At 27.7% G+C, this 15,302-nt stretch overlaps 2 protein-coding genes across 4 annotated transcripts in view; both read right to left on the bottom strand.

The window, feature by feature from the left end:
• The window catches only part of LOC123299107 (fasciclin-3), a 214,560-nt gene extending 209,133 nt beyond the window's left edge, over nucleotides 1–5,427 (bottom strand). For all 3 annotated transcript variants that reach the window (XM_044881336.1, XM_044881337.1, XM_044881338.1), the window contains exon 1: nucleotides 5,226–5,427. In XM_044881336.1, coding sequence (XP_044737271.1) covers nucleotides 5,226–5,298 — 73 coding nt within the window. In that variant the 5' untranslated portion in view covers nucleotides 5,299–5,427. The remainder of the gene's footprint in view (nucleotides 1–5,225) is intronic.
• Nucleotides 5,428–13,968: 8,541 nt separating this feature from the next.
• LOC123298760 (transmembrane protein 223) lies at nucleotides 13,969–14,891 on the bottom strand. The gene is made up of 2 exons (XM_044880856.1): nucleotides 14,543–14,891; nucleotides 13,969–14,454 (listed from the first exon to the last, which is right to left on the bottom strand). Exons 1-2 carry the CDS (start codon nucleotides 14,889–14,891, stop codon nucleotides 14,150–14,152), a joined length of 654 nt encoding a protein of 217 aa, XP_044736791.1. The 3' UTR covers nucleotides 13,969–14,149.
• Nucleotides 14,892–15,302: the final 411 nt, after the last annotated feature.

Raw genomic sequence — 15,302 nt, 5'->3', positions numbered from 1 at the left:
AAATTAGAATATGATTAAAAATTAACACATTTACACACAAAGTACCTATACCTATATAGCTAGGTATACCACAAAAATCAATGCATCAAACTAATGTATTTATGAATTTGAGAATATATAACACGTATACAGCGTGTCTCAAAAATAATGATAAACAGAAAAATGATGAATAGGGGATAGAGTTCTATGACGAAAAGTTCTCTAAAGTTTTTCGATCTGACACACCCTTAACGAGTAACAGCTTCGTTAAAAGTTATTTTAAGAATTTCTCGACTAATATTAGGAAAACTAAAAATTTTATAAAAAGCAAAATAAAAGTTATTACAATTTACTATCAGACCATTTTTTCGATAAGTTTATTATATATAAAGAAATTTATATTCAAATTCCTACAATTTAAAATACAAATTTTTTTCAAAATTATTAAATTTTATTTCGAATAAACTGAAGAAATTCAATTTACTCGATTATAAATTCAAATTTTAAAGTTTAAGAACTTTGAACGTAAATTTGTCTATAAATATTAAACTCAACGAAAAAAAAAATGGTTTGATAATAAATTGTAGTAAATTTGATTTCCTGTAATCTTGCTTATTATAAAATTTTCACCTTCATAATAATAGACGAGTAAATCTTAAAATTAATAACGATACTATAAGTCTTAACTAGTTAACTTGTCGCCTTTGAATTCCTGCCCTTATTCGACGTTATTCTGTTGTTCACTATTTTTACGCACCCTGTAAACCGTATATACATGTGTATGTCACAAACTATACATTTAATTACCTTTAAGCATGAAATACTTAAAATATGTACCTATGATATTATAAATGCTTAAATTTTCTTAGAATCAAGTTGTATTCAATACTTACAGAGGATTTGTTAAATTTTAAGATGGTAAACAGTAATTCGAAGATAGATAATCAATATATACGTACTTTAAACTTCATGAGAGGATTTTTTTTGGGGAAGTCTACCAAACTTTCTCTCTGCGGCTTTTTTCGAAAGTATTGCGTTTTCAAATGAGCATGATTCAGGTAAATTTAAGCTATTTATTTGAAAAAACGCAGCATGATTTCGGGTGAACTGTTGAGAATCTATCCTGCTCACCGCAAAGGACTAATTGTGAAGCAGCGAATCATATAGCGATATCTTTTTATTATTTTTTTAATTTATCGAAAGTTATCGTTCTGATTTGTTTGCTGGTTGGGCGGTAAAACCAAAAAAAGTGCAACATAAAAAAAACACCAACAACAGACCATTTTCAAATAGGTCACCCAGGAAACAATTCAGCTTGCCGTGAATTTTGAGAATATGCAAAAATATTTTTATAACTTATTATAACGTATTTTTTATCAAAATTTTATGTTTTTTCATTTAAGAAAATGTGGAAGTGAATTATCAGTCGGGTATCAGTGGAAGTGAGTTATCAGAAGTTAAAGATAACAGAGATAATTTAAAGTAAGTACAAGGAAATTTTATGTTTTATGTTATATTTATTATATCCTGATCAATTCAAATGTACATATGCAGTACGCACATATTAGGTTGACTACTAAATCAGAAGTATGTCTTTTTAAAACTAATATTACAATTAATTGGTACAGTAAAAAGTAAAAGGAATTAAAATTTATTTCTTGTAAATAAAAAAAGTAAGCACTACATTTATAATGTACCAAGGTACGAAAGGAATATAGTTCCTACCGGGTGATCTACGATACCTTTCATTCTTTTTTTAATCAACATTTTGTTTTCAAATTTGAGAAACATGACATAATGGTGTGGTATTGTTTTCTAAAATAATCTTTCATAAAATAAATAAAATTACTGATTTAAAAAAATTATTAAAAATATTTGTTTTTTCGTACCTTTGACTGCCCTATACCCTTTAAAATGAACTCTCGAAAGCGTTGCCAGGTTCTCGATCATACGTTAAAACTACCTTAACAAATACATTTTAAACGTATAACCCTGTAATATTCACTTTACAAAGTGAAGGTATATGTTATATATGTTAGTATATAGTTTGTTTCATCTAACTTTGTTTTTCAAAGTTAAGAAGATTTGATAAAATAATAGAGGTTGTAGAGAGAGCAAAGCAAAGTAGAGAATTCAACTAAAAAGGATTAAATTATACAATGTTCTTTCTGTTGTACATACTCAAAAAGTTTTTAGAGTATTTAACCATGTTATTTTTAATATTTAACATAATATTTAATATAACTGTACTTTATTCAATTTTAAATATTATATTTCTCACATAAGTAAAGGTATTAAGTATAACTCCACAATCCACATACAATACAAATTATATACAATTTATATCTTTTTAATTCAAGGTAAACTGCTCATATTCTCAACCAGTAAACAATTTTAGAGATTTTTAATAGTACAAACCAAAATTAGGAAGCTTAGACCATGGGAGGTTCCATCGAAGAAATGATCTTGCTTCTAAAGCACCTTAGAAAGAGTTTTTCAAGTAATTTATTTAATACTAGCGTGATACCCGCCCACTTCACTGGGCTCAAAAGTAAAAATCACCGCAATTGATACCCTCCATCTCACACTTATCCTCCTTCTATAACACTTGCAGAGATCGTTTTACACAGCTAAAATATATGAACAGTATAGCAGAAAAACATATCAGAAAAGATGGCCATGGATTGTTTGACATTTACTATTTAAAATTTTTACAGAAATCTTTAATTTATGGTTCAGTAAGATGGCGCAATAAAAAGTCAGATTAAATTTAATTTTTTTTAATATACCTTTATAAATTATAGCTCATGTGTTATTCTGATATATGAGCTATATTTTTGTACAGTTTCATTCAAATCCGTTCGGTAGTTTTTGCGTGAAAGCGTAACAAACAAACAACCTTACTTTCATATTTATATATATAGGGATAATAGCTATCACTGATTGAGTTCACAATTAACCACATTTTTCCTCGTTAAAAATGAGACAAAATATGTATGCAGAGAACTTTGTTGTACTTAATCTTTTTGGGCTATATACCAGCTCATTTTAAAGCTTAAGAAGAACTTCGGGATGTAACTGGCCCAAAATAATTTTTCCCTTATAATTTTGATATGTATGTTTTAATTGCTTGATTTTTTTCAAATCTTTTTTTTAACTCAGCTTCTCAAAATAATTGAGGAGCTGATAATTGAAACTATCATGGGAAAAGGTGGTAAAACATATATTTGGTATCACAATGGGCTCTTTAGCCTAAGTGTGTCCTTCTTGGATAGCCAATATAACCGAACCTAACCTAACGAGCGAGTTATCATGCGAGTTAATTTTTTCTATAGATTTTAACTAGCTGATTTTTTTATTTTTCGACGTCGCTTAAATATTATCGTCTTAGACCTAAGCCTAGTAGACCTAAGCGTAAATTCGCCTCTGATGAACCCCAGCAAAATAAAATGATTAATTAATAGATTATACGCATTAATTAAGAAAAGTCTGGAGAATTTTATCTTTTAATATTTCTATTAATCAAAAATTTCAAATATTTGTATGAATTCAAACTATTGTTAAAACAATATTGTACATCTATAGTACGATCACATATCTAGAATGACATTCCTTTTGCATTTTTAAACTCCTACATAATTAATTTTAATAAATTTATTATTCTTTTAATTAAAAAAAATCAATTTGTATATACACAACAACAAAACTATTGTATATTAAAATATTTACCACTATGGACGCTTATACATAATATACAAAAATGTTTATTTACCAAATTAAAAAAAAAAATACCAACGAGGTTTTATTGCACACTAAAAAGTGTAAAAAAGTACAACACAGGTAATATTTTTTTGAATCGCCTAAATATGGAGGATAAAAATCTAAGAAGTTATTTACAGGTTTTGGGTCGGATGTTTCAAATTACGAGACGGGGTTTCGGATTTTATCGTTTCTAATTTTGAAAATTTCTCGACTATACTCATTTTTAACCCCCGAAATAAAAAAGGGGGTGTTAAAAGTTTGACCGCTATGTGTGTGTGTCTGTCTACCTGTGGCATCGTAGCGTCTAAACGGGTGAACCTATTTTTTTTTGTTTGAAAGTTAATTTAATGGAGAGTCTTCTTAGCTATGTTTAAGTGCGAGTTTAGGGTATCGTACCCGAAAAATTTGTCGGGGTTTTTCTAAATTTTGTAAATTTCACCTGTGGAGTTCTTATAATAAGAAACGTACAAAATAAAGTTTAATATTTATGGAGACAGTTACAATTAAAGTTCAAAAATAGAAAATTGTTTCTGTCGAAAAATTTTTAATTGAGAATAAGAGTGAACGTAGTAAAAATCTCCATAAATTTTAAATTTAAAGAGATAAATTGTAGAAAATTAATTTTATTTTCAAAAACTTTACTTATAAAAATTACAAACGTTTATTAGCGTCTGTACTATAAAACGAGCCAGAGCTTTATGGTACATCAAATCCAAAAACTGTAAGGAAATTTTCTTCTTAGAAACTCATTTATATTCTCAAACTGAGCGTCTCAAACTTTTTCATAGTTATAAATAAGTGGTACAGGTAAACATTTATTTTTTACTTTTTAGTGCCATTGAAGCTTCTACTTAAGAAAGTATTTATTTACTTAAATTTTTATTTAACAAAAGCTTGTAAATTAAAAGTAAACTCAGCAACTAATAACAACACTTGCACCGTATTTCTATAGAAAAAATGAAACATAAATTATAGTAAATTTACCATTAAGCAAGCCTGTACCATTAAGCAAGCCAGAGCTTTTTGGTACATAAAATCCTAAAACTGCAACACCTTTTTTTCTTAGAATCTAATCTTCTAATAAGAAACTCATCTGTATTACTACGAATCGTATATTTCTTAAACTGAGCGTCTCAAACTATTTCATAGTTATAAAAAAGTGGTTCAAGTAAAAATTTATTTTTTACTTTTAAGTGCAATCAAAGCTTCTTCTTACAACAGTATTTAATTACTTAAATTTTTATTTAACAGTAAGAAAAGCTTTGAAAATAAATTTAGTAAACTAATAACAACACCTCCACGGTAATTATATTATTTTTTTAATCATTGTATTGCATTACACTTCGATTTATATATAAATCTCCCACGAATTTTCAAGTCTTCTTGGAAAATTTATTTGAAAAGGGATTGCAAATTTTAAACAAAAAGAAAATTAAACCGCATAATATTTAAATATTATAAGTTAAATAGAATTATAAAGTTACCTCGAAATGATGCTAGAAAAGTAATAATAACCGCCAACACAACACTTTGCATGTCTCCTTTTTTCTTCCACATGTTGACCAAATTAGTTATATATTTCTCTCACTTGCACTAACGCAGTTAATAATAAAAACACACCTTAGTTATAGCTTTCTAAGTACAAAATTATATTATATATACCTATATATATAATACTATTTAAGTAACGGCTGTTTTAAAAAATTTTCAAAAAATCAAAATTCACACACTCAAAAATTAAAAAACATAATTTTTTATTACAAATATAAAAAATAAAATTTTCACTTTGAACACTTGACCAACATTACGATTTTTTTTTACAAAATAAAAACTTTTTTCCTTGTTTATAAAACAAAACCGTGGTATTATAAAGTATAAAACAACACTGTGCTCCGTCCGTCGTGTGTTATTACCACTAACATTCACTAACTATTGTAGAATGAAACTCGCTTTGTGTCTGTTCTGTGTTGAACACACTGCAGTCCTACAATCTCACCTGACACAGTATGTTATGTTGGTTGGAGTCAGGTAACCGGTATATCAGACATGTTGATGGTATTCTTTATCTAAATCCAAGTGAATACAACAACTTTCAAATTTTTAAATAAAATTCAGTTACAACTTTGTTTTTTTTATTTTTGTTAAATCATTTATTTATTTCAAAATATTACAATATATTAATGAAAATTGTACTATTTTCCGTGTCAAACTACTATCTTTATAAGGTACAAATTGCGCTAAAAAATTTTTAATAAATTTCTTCTCCTAAGTCACTTATATATGAAACTAGCTCAACTCGTGCGGAATTCCTGTAAACAGACTAGTAAAATAATATATATGTATTTAAAAGTAATTTACTTTCTTCTTATTTATAGGCAATTTTATTACAGATATACTATACAAATTACACAATGAACAAAATTAAACTTAATATTATTTCTCTAGTCTGTTTTTTCCTAAGCGGTAAGTTTTTATCCCAGCTTTAAAATGAGGGGTAAATCATGGAATTTGATAAGGAAGATATCGAGTACCCAAGAAAAACAGGCTAGAAAAATAATAGACAAGATGAGAAAGCTCAGTACATCATAAATTGAGCTTACTTTTTGTTTTTAGCGCTAATAAAACTTGTGTCCTATATTTAATAATTCATTTTTGTATTTATTGTATGAAAAGTGTGTATATATCAAAATATGGTGGAAGGGATGGTAAGAAAATATCCTACTATATAAGTATCAAAATATATTAACTTTTATCAAAAGTAGGGAACATCTTTAATAACGGATCATGGTCACCTTAAAAAGACGTAAGACTTTTTTTAAACAAGAAAATAAATATAATTCAAATTATTATTATTGTGTCATAATTTCGGTTCTCTATCTCATCAGGACGTATCTTAATTTTCAAATAGACTATTTGTATCGGACAAACAGGCAACAAAAAAGCGAGTTAGAGAAAATTTTCTAAAATAGTAATAACTAATTTGAAAGAAAACGAAATTTTGATTTTCAAAATATTCCACATTCAATCATAAAGACGTAAAACTAATGATTTTAACTAATTTTAATCGTTAACGATGAAGAATTTACTTAAAATAATCTTAATGAGAATTTCTCATGGAAAATTCACTCCGATTTTTTCTAAAAGTCGAAAGATTGGGAACAATCAAAACAAACAGATAGGTTGAAAATTTTACGTTAAACAACTTTTATTTAAAGTATTTTTTCCCTAAAATGCACAGTTTTTAAGAAAAATTAAAAAAATCACCAAAAAACCACGGAAAATTGTACATTGATGTAAATTTTTCAGAAAATATGAAGGATAAGAAATGTTTATAAATACAAATAGATCGAAAATTTTACTCCCGATAACTTTGAACTAATCTAAAATACATAGTTTCTTAGTAAATTGCAAGAAAATTGTGGAAATACGTGGAAAATCTTTGATTTTTCTGAAATAGCCCTTCTTCTTTTACGGATATGAAAATTTTTTTCTGCACTCGAAAGTCATTTTTTTAACAAAATGGTGGAAGCGATGGGAGTTCAAAAATGGGAGTTCACATTTGACGTCTTCTAAATGGAAAATCAGTAGGAGTGTGTAATGAAAATCTCTTCTTAATACATAGGTTTCTTAAATGTTTTAGAATATTTTAAAATAGAGTTATTAACTGAGAAGCGAAGTGTAACCATGGATGGTTAAAATATACGAACAAAACAGTATGTCCTAAAAAGTTTTGGCACTAATGAATTAAATACCTGATGATCTAAAGTGAATATTCAACGAATTAATTTAAGTCTTTTTATAAACATGATTATTATTGATAGTTTTGAAAATTATTCGAATAACACCGGCCATTACATAGCTAGTGCAAAATAAAAATTTTATTTACTTGGGACTTCATTTTCGAGAACACAACGTCTTCTTCTGGCAAAATTTGATTCCATACTTATTGTATTGTCATTATTTTTAGAGATGCTGATTTCGAAACTTAGTCGCAAATGCGAGAAATTCAAAGATTTGATGAAGTTAAATAAAATTATTAAATTAGATTGTAAATTATTAAGTCTAAAACGTAAAAAAATTCGTCACGCAAGGGCTGCAGAAAACTAACCAAATTCCTTCTGAATACTAAACAAATTTGTTTTCGATTTTTTTAAATTGCTGTTTCGGACCTTGAGGTCCACAATAACTTCCCAGTATTATAAAAAGTTTTTGTTCTCCCGATATAGATCAGGAAAAAAATGACTACGAACATACGTACACGCACACACACGTATTCCGAATCGGTGTTAATGCTTTGTCTTGATCATGAAACGTGAAGATATGTTAAAAATTTCCCCAAATCGAAAGCTCTAATCAAAACTGTTGTACGAAACTTTACACACACAGTAAATGTAAAATTTCTGTAATAAGTGCATTTATTACATTATCATGTTTCTATAAAATAGATAAACTTGTAAAATCATGTCTGTTTTCTAATGAAAAAGTTTTTACTTGAATTCCATCTTGTATCTCCCTTGGCTCATAACATTTCAAAGTAGAGACCAATAGTTGAAAGACCAATTAAAATAAAAAACTTAATTTAACAAATTTAAAAATTTTATAATTAAAGTTCATTTTTTAATTTTTTTAAAACTCTAGTTTCTGATTTGTTTAAATTATAACATATTTTTTGCTGTTTTGATAATGTTATATAGTAAATACTTTTGAGATTATTTTTGTTGTCTATTGAAAAAGTTTTTCCTTTATGTATTGTTCTAAAATGGAAAATAAAGATAAGATGGTAGGCCTTTTTATCGTACAGAGTGAATTAAAAATACTATAAGAAAAATTCCAATATAGGACATATAATCATGCAATTTAAATATCAGGCAAATGATTGAAATTCGAATCGAATTTGATATTTCAAGACTATACTCATTTTAGATGCTCACACAAAACATACTTAATTTTTTTTTAACGATGAGAGTGCTCACAAAGCGTACTCATGAGTGTTCATTAACAACATAAGCCGAAACTAACACTAAAAAAGTGCGCGAGTGTAAGCGCCTAAGCAAATTATGTTTCTTCTGATACCAATTTAGATTGGTTAACAGATTAATGTAGTTACCTAAATTGAATTACCTGTTCATACGGTATGAACAGATCTACATCGATCTGTTAACCAATCGAAATTGGTTTCAGGAGAAAGATAATTTGATTACGAAAATAATGGCCTAGGCTTGTCGGCAAAAAACCGTTATGAAATCAAAATTGATTAAAATTAATTTAATTAAAATTAGCTATCAACACTTTTCGATAGAAGTGCTTGTTTATCAATCAATAAAATTTCATAAAAAGTATGTCTCATCTGGTTATCAGATGGGTGAAGGTCGACCTTATCCCTCTATCATCATATTAGGTGTACCACAACTTCCGGAATTATTTGATATCGCTGATTGACAAAAATATCTACTAATAGATGTTTGAAACCAGTTTTAATTATAGACCGTGGGCCCATAATGAAGCAAAATTTCTATGATTCTCTTTGTCTGCTGTTCTGAGGATTGATGAAGGTAAGTTTGGTAATAAAGAAAAATGAGATTTTAACCGTGGCTTGAGTACGTATTAAATTTATAAAACTTGAGGTTTTCGATTTTCGTATTCGAAAATTTTTTTATGATTGTCAGTCAGTAATATTTAAAAAAAAAAAAGTCGAATGAACAGCACAATCCGTAGGAATGGCAAGAAATTATCGAAGAAGTTGAAAAATGAAGTTAATTTTAAAAATTATTTATGTTTTCTGTTGCGATCATTTTTTACGGCAGGCAAAAAAGTACCTTCGATATACAAAAATCGCCAAAAACAGTTTCCATGAATTCAACACTTGAGCCACAGTTGATGAGCCACAATTCTTCATTGACAAACTTACCTTTTATCTTTCAAATGACAGACAAAAATAATAACAGAAATTTCGCTTCATTATGGGCTTACGGTATATTTTTATTCATAGCATGGCAAAGAACTTCTTCTTAAAATAATCACTCGGTATAAAATTTAAATAATCATTTATTAACTAACGTTACCAAATTTGTATGCATTAATTATAAAAAAAATATAATAAAAAAGTAATTAAAACCAACCATAATTTACCATTTTATTGTTGGTTGGTTATCAAATTGAAATTTGCGTTTTACCTCTGTAGTTCAAGCGACAGCTTAAACAGAAGATAAGAATAATTTCATAATAAGAGAAAATCAATGAGCCTTCCCACAACTTTTTTTATCCTTATAATACAATGTGTTTATTTGATAAACTAATAATAAAGTTAGTTTAAAAAAACTACTCAATGGATTTGATTGAAATTATACTATAATATAGGTCATACATCTGACTAGCACATGAGCTATAAATAAAGATATATTTAAATAAAGAAATTAAATTCTTAAATTTAGTCTAACATTTCACTGCGCCATCTATGAGCACCATTTTGAACCATAAATTAAAGACTTCTGTAAAAATGGTAAAAATACAATTCTTGGCCATCTGTTCTGATATACTCAATGAATTATGACTATTTTATATTTAATATTTAATTCATAATTTGAAATATTAATTTTAGTAATTTATATCATAAATTGTAGCTAAATTAAAATTTTTCTGTTTGTAAATGGAAAATAAGTTTTATTTTAGTTTGAACGGAAAATACAGCTACTATGCAAAGTTTACTTTTGATAAAAACTATCTGAATTATCTAGTATATTTTATATAATAAATTGTGGTTAGTTTAAAATAAGTACTGCCTAATTCTTACTGTTTAAAAAGGAAAATAAGTTTCATTTTCGTTTGAACGGAAAATACAGCAATGCTGTAACTCATTGAAGAAATTTTTTTAATCTATTCACTATGGTAAACTTATTCAATCGTCTAACGAACGATTATGTGTTTTTACCTTAGTATTATGTTTGTCTCACTTTAACACTAGATCAATTTTTTTCCAATTGTAGTGAACAACAATGTTACAGAATACGTGTATTCTTACACAATAAAATAATGGTCCTAATATATTTATCTCTTTTCAAAACATTTAAATCATGTATATTATTATCTTTTGATAGAGTTGCCCAGTTAGAAGACTTGAATAAAATAAAAGTATATCAACCACAACCAGTATGGGAAACAAGATTTTAATTAATTATAAGTATCTATACACATTTTAACAAAAGGAATTATTATTATCTCTGTTTGTTACTAACTCCTCCACTTTCTAAAAAACTTTAACTTGATCAAAAAACACCATCATCTTCATCTTCATCTAGTTACTTACATTTACATAATTATATTAGAAGTAAAACATAAGTTTTAAAAAACTTTTTAAAGTTAAATGATTTTATTGTTTTATAGATGACTTACTAAAAGTTGAAAAATAATAGGATTAAATAGATCTTTAATAAAGAATTTTGATCTTGCTTGATTAAAATTGATGGATGATTTTTTAAATGTCTAGATTTCGAGTCATTTTCGACCAATAACTCGTTTTGACTCTCTTTTTTAATTTATGACGGGTTTGCTCTGTGTCTTACAATTTTGTTTGATACTTGCATATTTTTGGAACAAAGTTCCTTAACGCGGATTACGAGGATGAGTGAACTGGTAGAAATCGTCACATAAGAAAATGATGTATGCTTGTGCCTGTAGGTAATTATTGGATAACTAGAAAATTACAGACCAATCCAATTGAAGAGTCAAATAAGTAAGTGTCTATATAAGTTAAAGTACCATGTAGAAAACACCTATAAATTAAATAATATTTCCAATTTACTGTCGTAGTAAACATTAGTTTTTATAATATTTCGATGTATTTTATTTATAAGACAATGTAATATAGATAAAGTTTAGGCTAGATACTATAATTTTAAGATGTTTAATAATAACACATTGTAAATTGACAATACATATACCAAATTCATTTTGAACTTGAAGCAAGCATTAGTTTGTAAATTTTTGTTGAAGAAAACTCACTTTGATAAAGAGGACGTAGATATTAGCTTTGTGCTTTTCAGCTGTTACCTACCCTTTTTCTTCCCAAATTGGTCGAGGGACCATTTACAGAAGATCTAATAAACAGGCCAGTCATAAAATTAAATTTTCGTGTCAAGGAACATCAAAACAGAAAGATTTTCGTGATAGCTTTAAGCATTTTTTTTAGGTCGAAAACATATTTATATACATATTATTAAAAAATAAAATCTATATGATATTTAGAGGTAAAAGTATGGGTACATTTCAAGTATCCTAACAAAAGGTAAAATTATCGTTGTTTGGTGAGTCAGTGAGTTCAATGCATTGTAGCAGGTGTCTTTTTATAATCTTTTATTATACGTAACAGAAGATCAGGGGATTTATTATAAGAAAAAACCGATTTCAAAATAACGTACTTCAAAATTATTTTACACTTAACATAAATATAGTGATGGGAATACCGACTATTTTTAAATCAAATCCGCGAAAAAAATTGCAGCGAATTTTTTCAATATCTGTTGTATTCGTCTTGCAAAACCTATCCATGAATTGCTTCCCCGTACTATTTTAAAAAAAAGCGCACTTCACGTCGTTTGTCTCCCCTCCCTAAAGAAGCTGTATAAACGGCGCGGTGTTATCGTTAAACGGTTCGCACTGTAGTCTACAGTAGACTGTCTACTTGAACTCATAAAAATTCGACCACTTCACCTTGAAATGTTTGGAAAATAATGTGAGAGTAGCCGAACTTTTTCCCATCGTTGTATATTAAGGAAACGTGGGTTCAGAGAGACGAATATAAATAATAAAATGCAAAAGTAAATTTAATATATTATTTTTATTTTCCAAGTTCCCGAGATTTAGTATTGCATTTTAGTCAATTTTAATTTCACTTTCAAATTTTTTCGTGTGTCACTTTTAAGTCCGTTAAGCCGGCCATAACAAATTTATCGATTTAAAGAAATTTAAGTTGTCGCGACCTTTGTTTTATTATTTGGTTTGGTAGAAATGTAAAATGAAAACTTCAAAAACGCCTCCGTTCTTCAAAAAAGGTTCAGCCCTCATTAGTGCCTTTTTTTATAAATTTCATAAATCCTGTCCTTTTTTTATAAACCTATTAAAAATCGATGAAATATCCTGAAAGCAGACATTAGTATCTACTTTTAACCCGACCAAAGTTGTTCCAGTAGGGTTCATGCAACAAGAACTATATCAAAGGAAAACTATAAAAGTCCATTTTAATGATGAAATTAGGCTATTGAAGTAAAAAAATCTTATTATTTCTAAAGTTTGATGTTTTACTACTCCACCTATTAAAATAATCATAAAATATTATATGCAGAAAATAGATTACTACTTACCTACTTTAACATACACATTCTTGTTATAGCAATTGCATATACGGAGTAAGCATTTCAAAAGTTACCAGCTTAATATTTTCGGTAATTTTTATCTGGTGGGAAAATACCTTCATAGAAAGTTGCACCTCTTACCCGGAGACAACTCGGATTTTTAATTCTCATGGAAGACACAGAAGACTTTACCTAAGTGCAAGAAATCCATTTTCAGTACCCCTCTTATCTATTATTATTATTATTTATGGAAATTTTATCAGCTTGAAGGAGAAAGAGAATCGGGCAATCCTTATTTTAACGAGCTCTGAGCTCTGTTCAACTTTTTTTTGGTTAAATTTTAGGGTTAAAAACTATCCCTCAATTTATTTTTTAATTTCGACACAAGTATATACTTTCATTTTTAAACTAAAAGTAGCTTTAAAAAATTTATTTTTATCTGCAGTTTAAAAAAAATTGCTATCCGCATCTGTCTGTTTATTCGCTAACTTTTTATAAACCACATAACGGATTTCGAAACAGTTGTCACTATCATGTAGATAGTTTTTTCCGGAATGTTTTCCCTACATCCCAATTAAAATTTCGTAAATTATGCCATTAATAAATTCTAAAGTTCTATACAAACATACAAATACATAGATCTTCCCGTATTCGGGTCCCTGCTTGAGATTAAACCGAATACATTCTTGGTGATAGTGCGAAAATTTCGGCTGGTTTCTTCTTGCTTATATGATCCGTGAGAAGTAGAACCGCATTGCTAGCTATTAATAATTGGAAAAAAATTCGGATAAAGCATCTTTTAAGTTAAAAATCTACAAAAAAAGCTTCATTTGATACAATATAAATTATTTATTTAATTAATTTACAATTAACTGTACAAATTTTAATCGTTTATTCAAAATAACACCTATTTAATTCGCTATATCTTCATTTTAAGACCTGGACATACCTGCATAAATACAACCACCATTTTCTGGATCATATGAGCATATTCCTACTTCATTACAACTAGACACCTTTGTACTTAAATTCAAACTTATACTTATATCCAAAAAACGTGTTCACAAAACTTTTTCTAAATTCCTTTTCAAGCCCGCTGTTTGATCGTACAATTTAGGATTTAAAAACTGGCCACGCATATCTAACATATAAAATAAACTTTTACCCTTCACTTTAATGGGTAATTGAACTTTGGCAAACTGCCTTGCTTCTTGAGCGCTCACATATTTTAAATCAACGGTCATCATTCGATTCTTACCAAATGGTGCATATGTTACTAAGGTTACTTGATTCCCACCTTTTCTTAAAACTAAATATCTTATAGATCGTAAAGTATATGCCCACGACATTCCTAAAATTCCGTATCCTGAAACAGATATGTATATATATCTATATACTTATATTCAATTACACTCAAATTCAATTGAAGTAAATTAAAATAATTCTATTGTTACCTATGAGAAAACTAAGTATCGTCAAAGTATTTCTATATTTATTCTCCCCTAAATTAATTTTTCTCCACCACGCAACATTTTCATCGGATTTATTAACTGGTGCATCTTTTAAGGTAGTAAATGCAAAATGTGATAAGTATGTCCAAAACCCAAATTGGCATAGAGCAAATACATTGAGCATTTGATAGAATTTAGGATTATCATATTTAAATAAAATAACATCTTTTGCTACATTTGTATTTGCATCTAAATTAACAGCATTATTACAATATTTTGATTTTATGTTGTGTTGTAATACATTAAATAAATTTTTATTTCTAATAGAAGAACAATAAAACAGCCTATTCATAATTTATTAGTTAGGCAGTAATTGAATATTTTCGGTAAATCAGTTAAATTATCATAATCTTTTGTAAAAGTTGCTAATTTTAAAAAGTTGATTAACTCTAACCTAAAAATTTAGGTATTTGAGTGACATATGTCAAACCTAGTTAACTTATTTATTTGTGGGGTACCTTCAACAGTTTAACAAATCAACATAGACGCTCAGTTTTATGAATGGGATATCTCAAAAGATAAAAAAACCCGACTTTTTTTTTTACTCAGAATTGCCCTGTTACCTTTGTTCGAGGTAACCTACCTAAGGTAAAAATGTTTTATCTCCAGTTTAAATAAAAATCATCTTCAAGAGAAATTTTGTCCCAAAAAATTCTAAAATTGTAATCTCGAATCAATCAGTCAGTCAGATTTTCGATATATT

Source organism: Chrysoperla carnea, chromosome 4 (genome assembly GCF_905475395.1).
Source record: "Chrysoperla carnea chromosome 4, inChrCarn1.1, whole genome shotgun sequence".
NCBI lineage: Eukaryota > Metazoa > Arthropoda > Insecta > Neuroptera > Chrysopidae > Chrysoperla > Chrysoperla carnea.
Note: the sequence above shows the minus strand (reverse complement) of the source record. Positions and strands in the feature narration are given on the sequence as shown.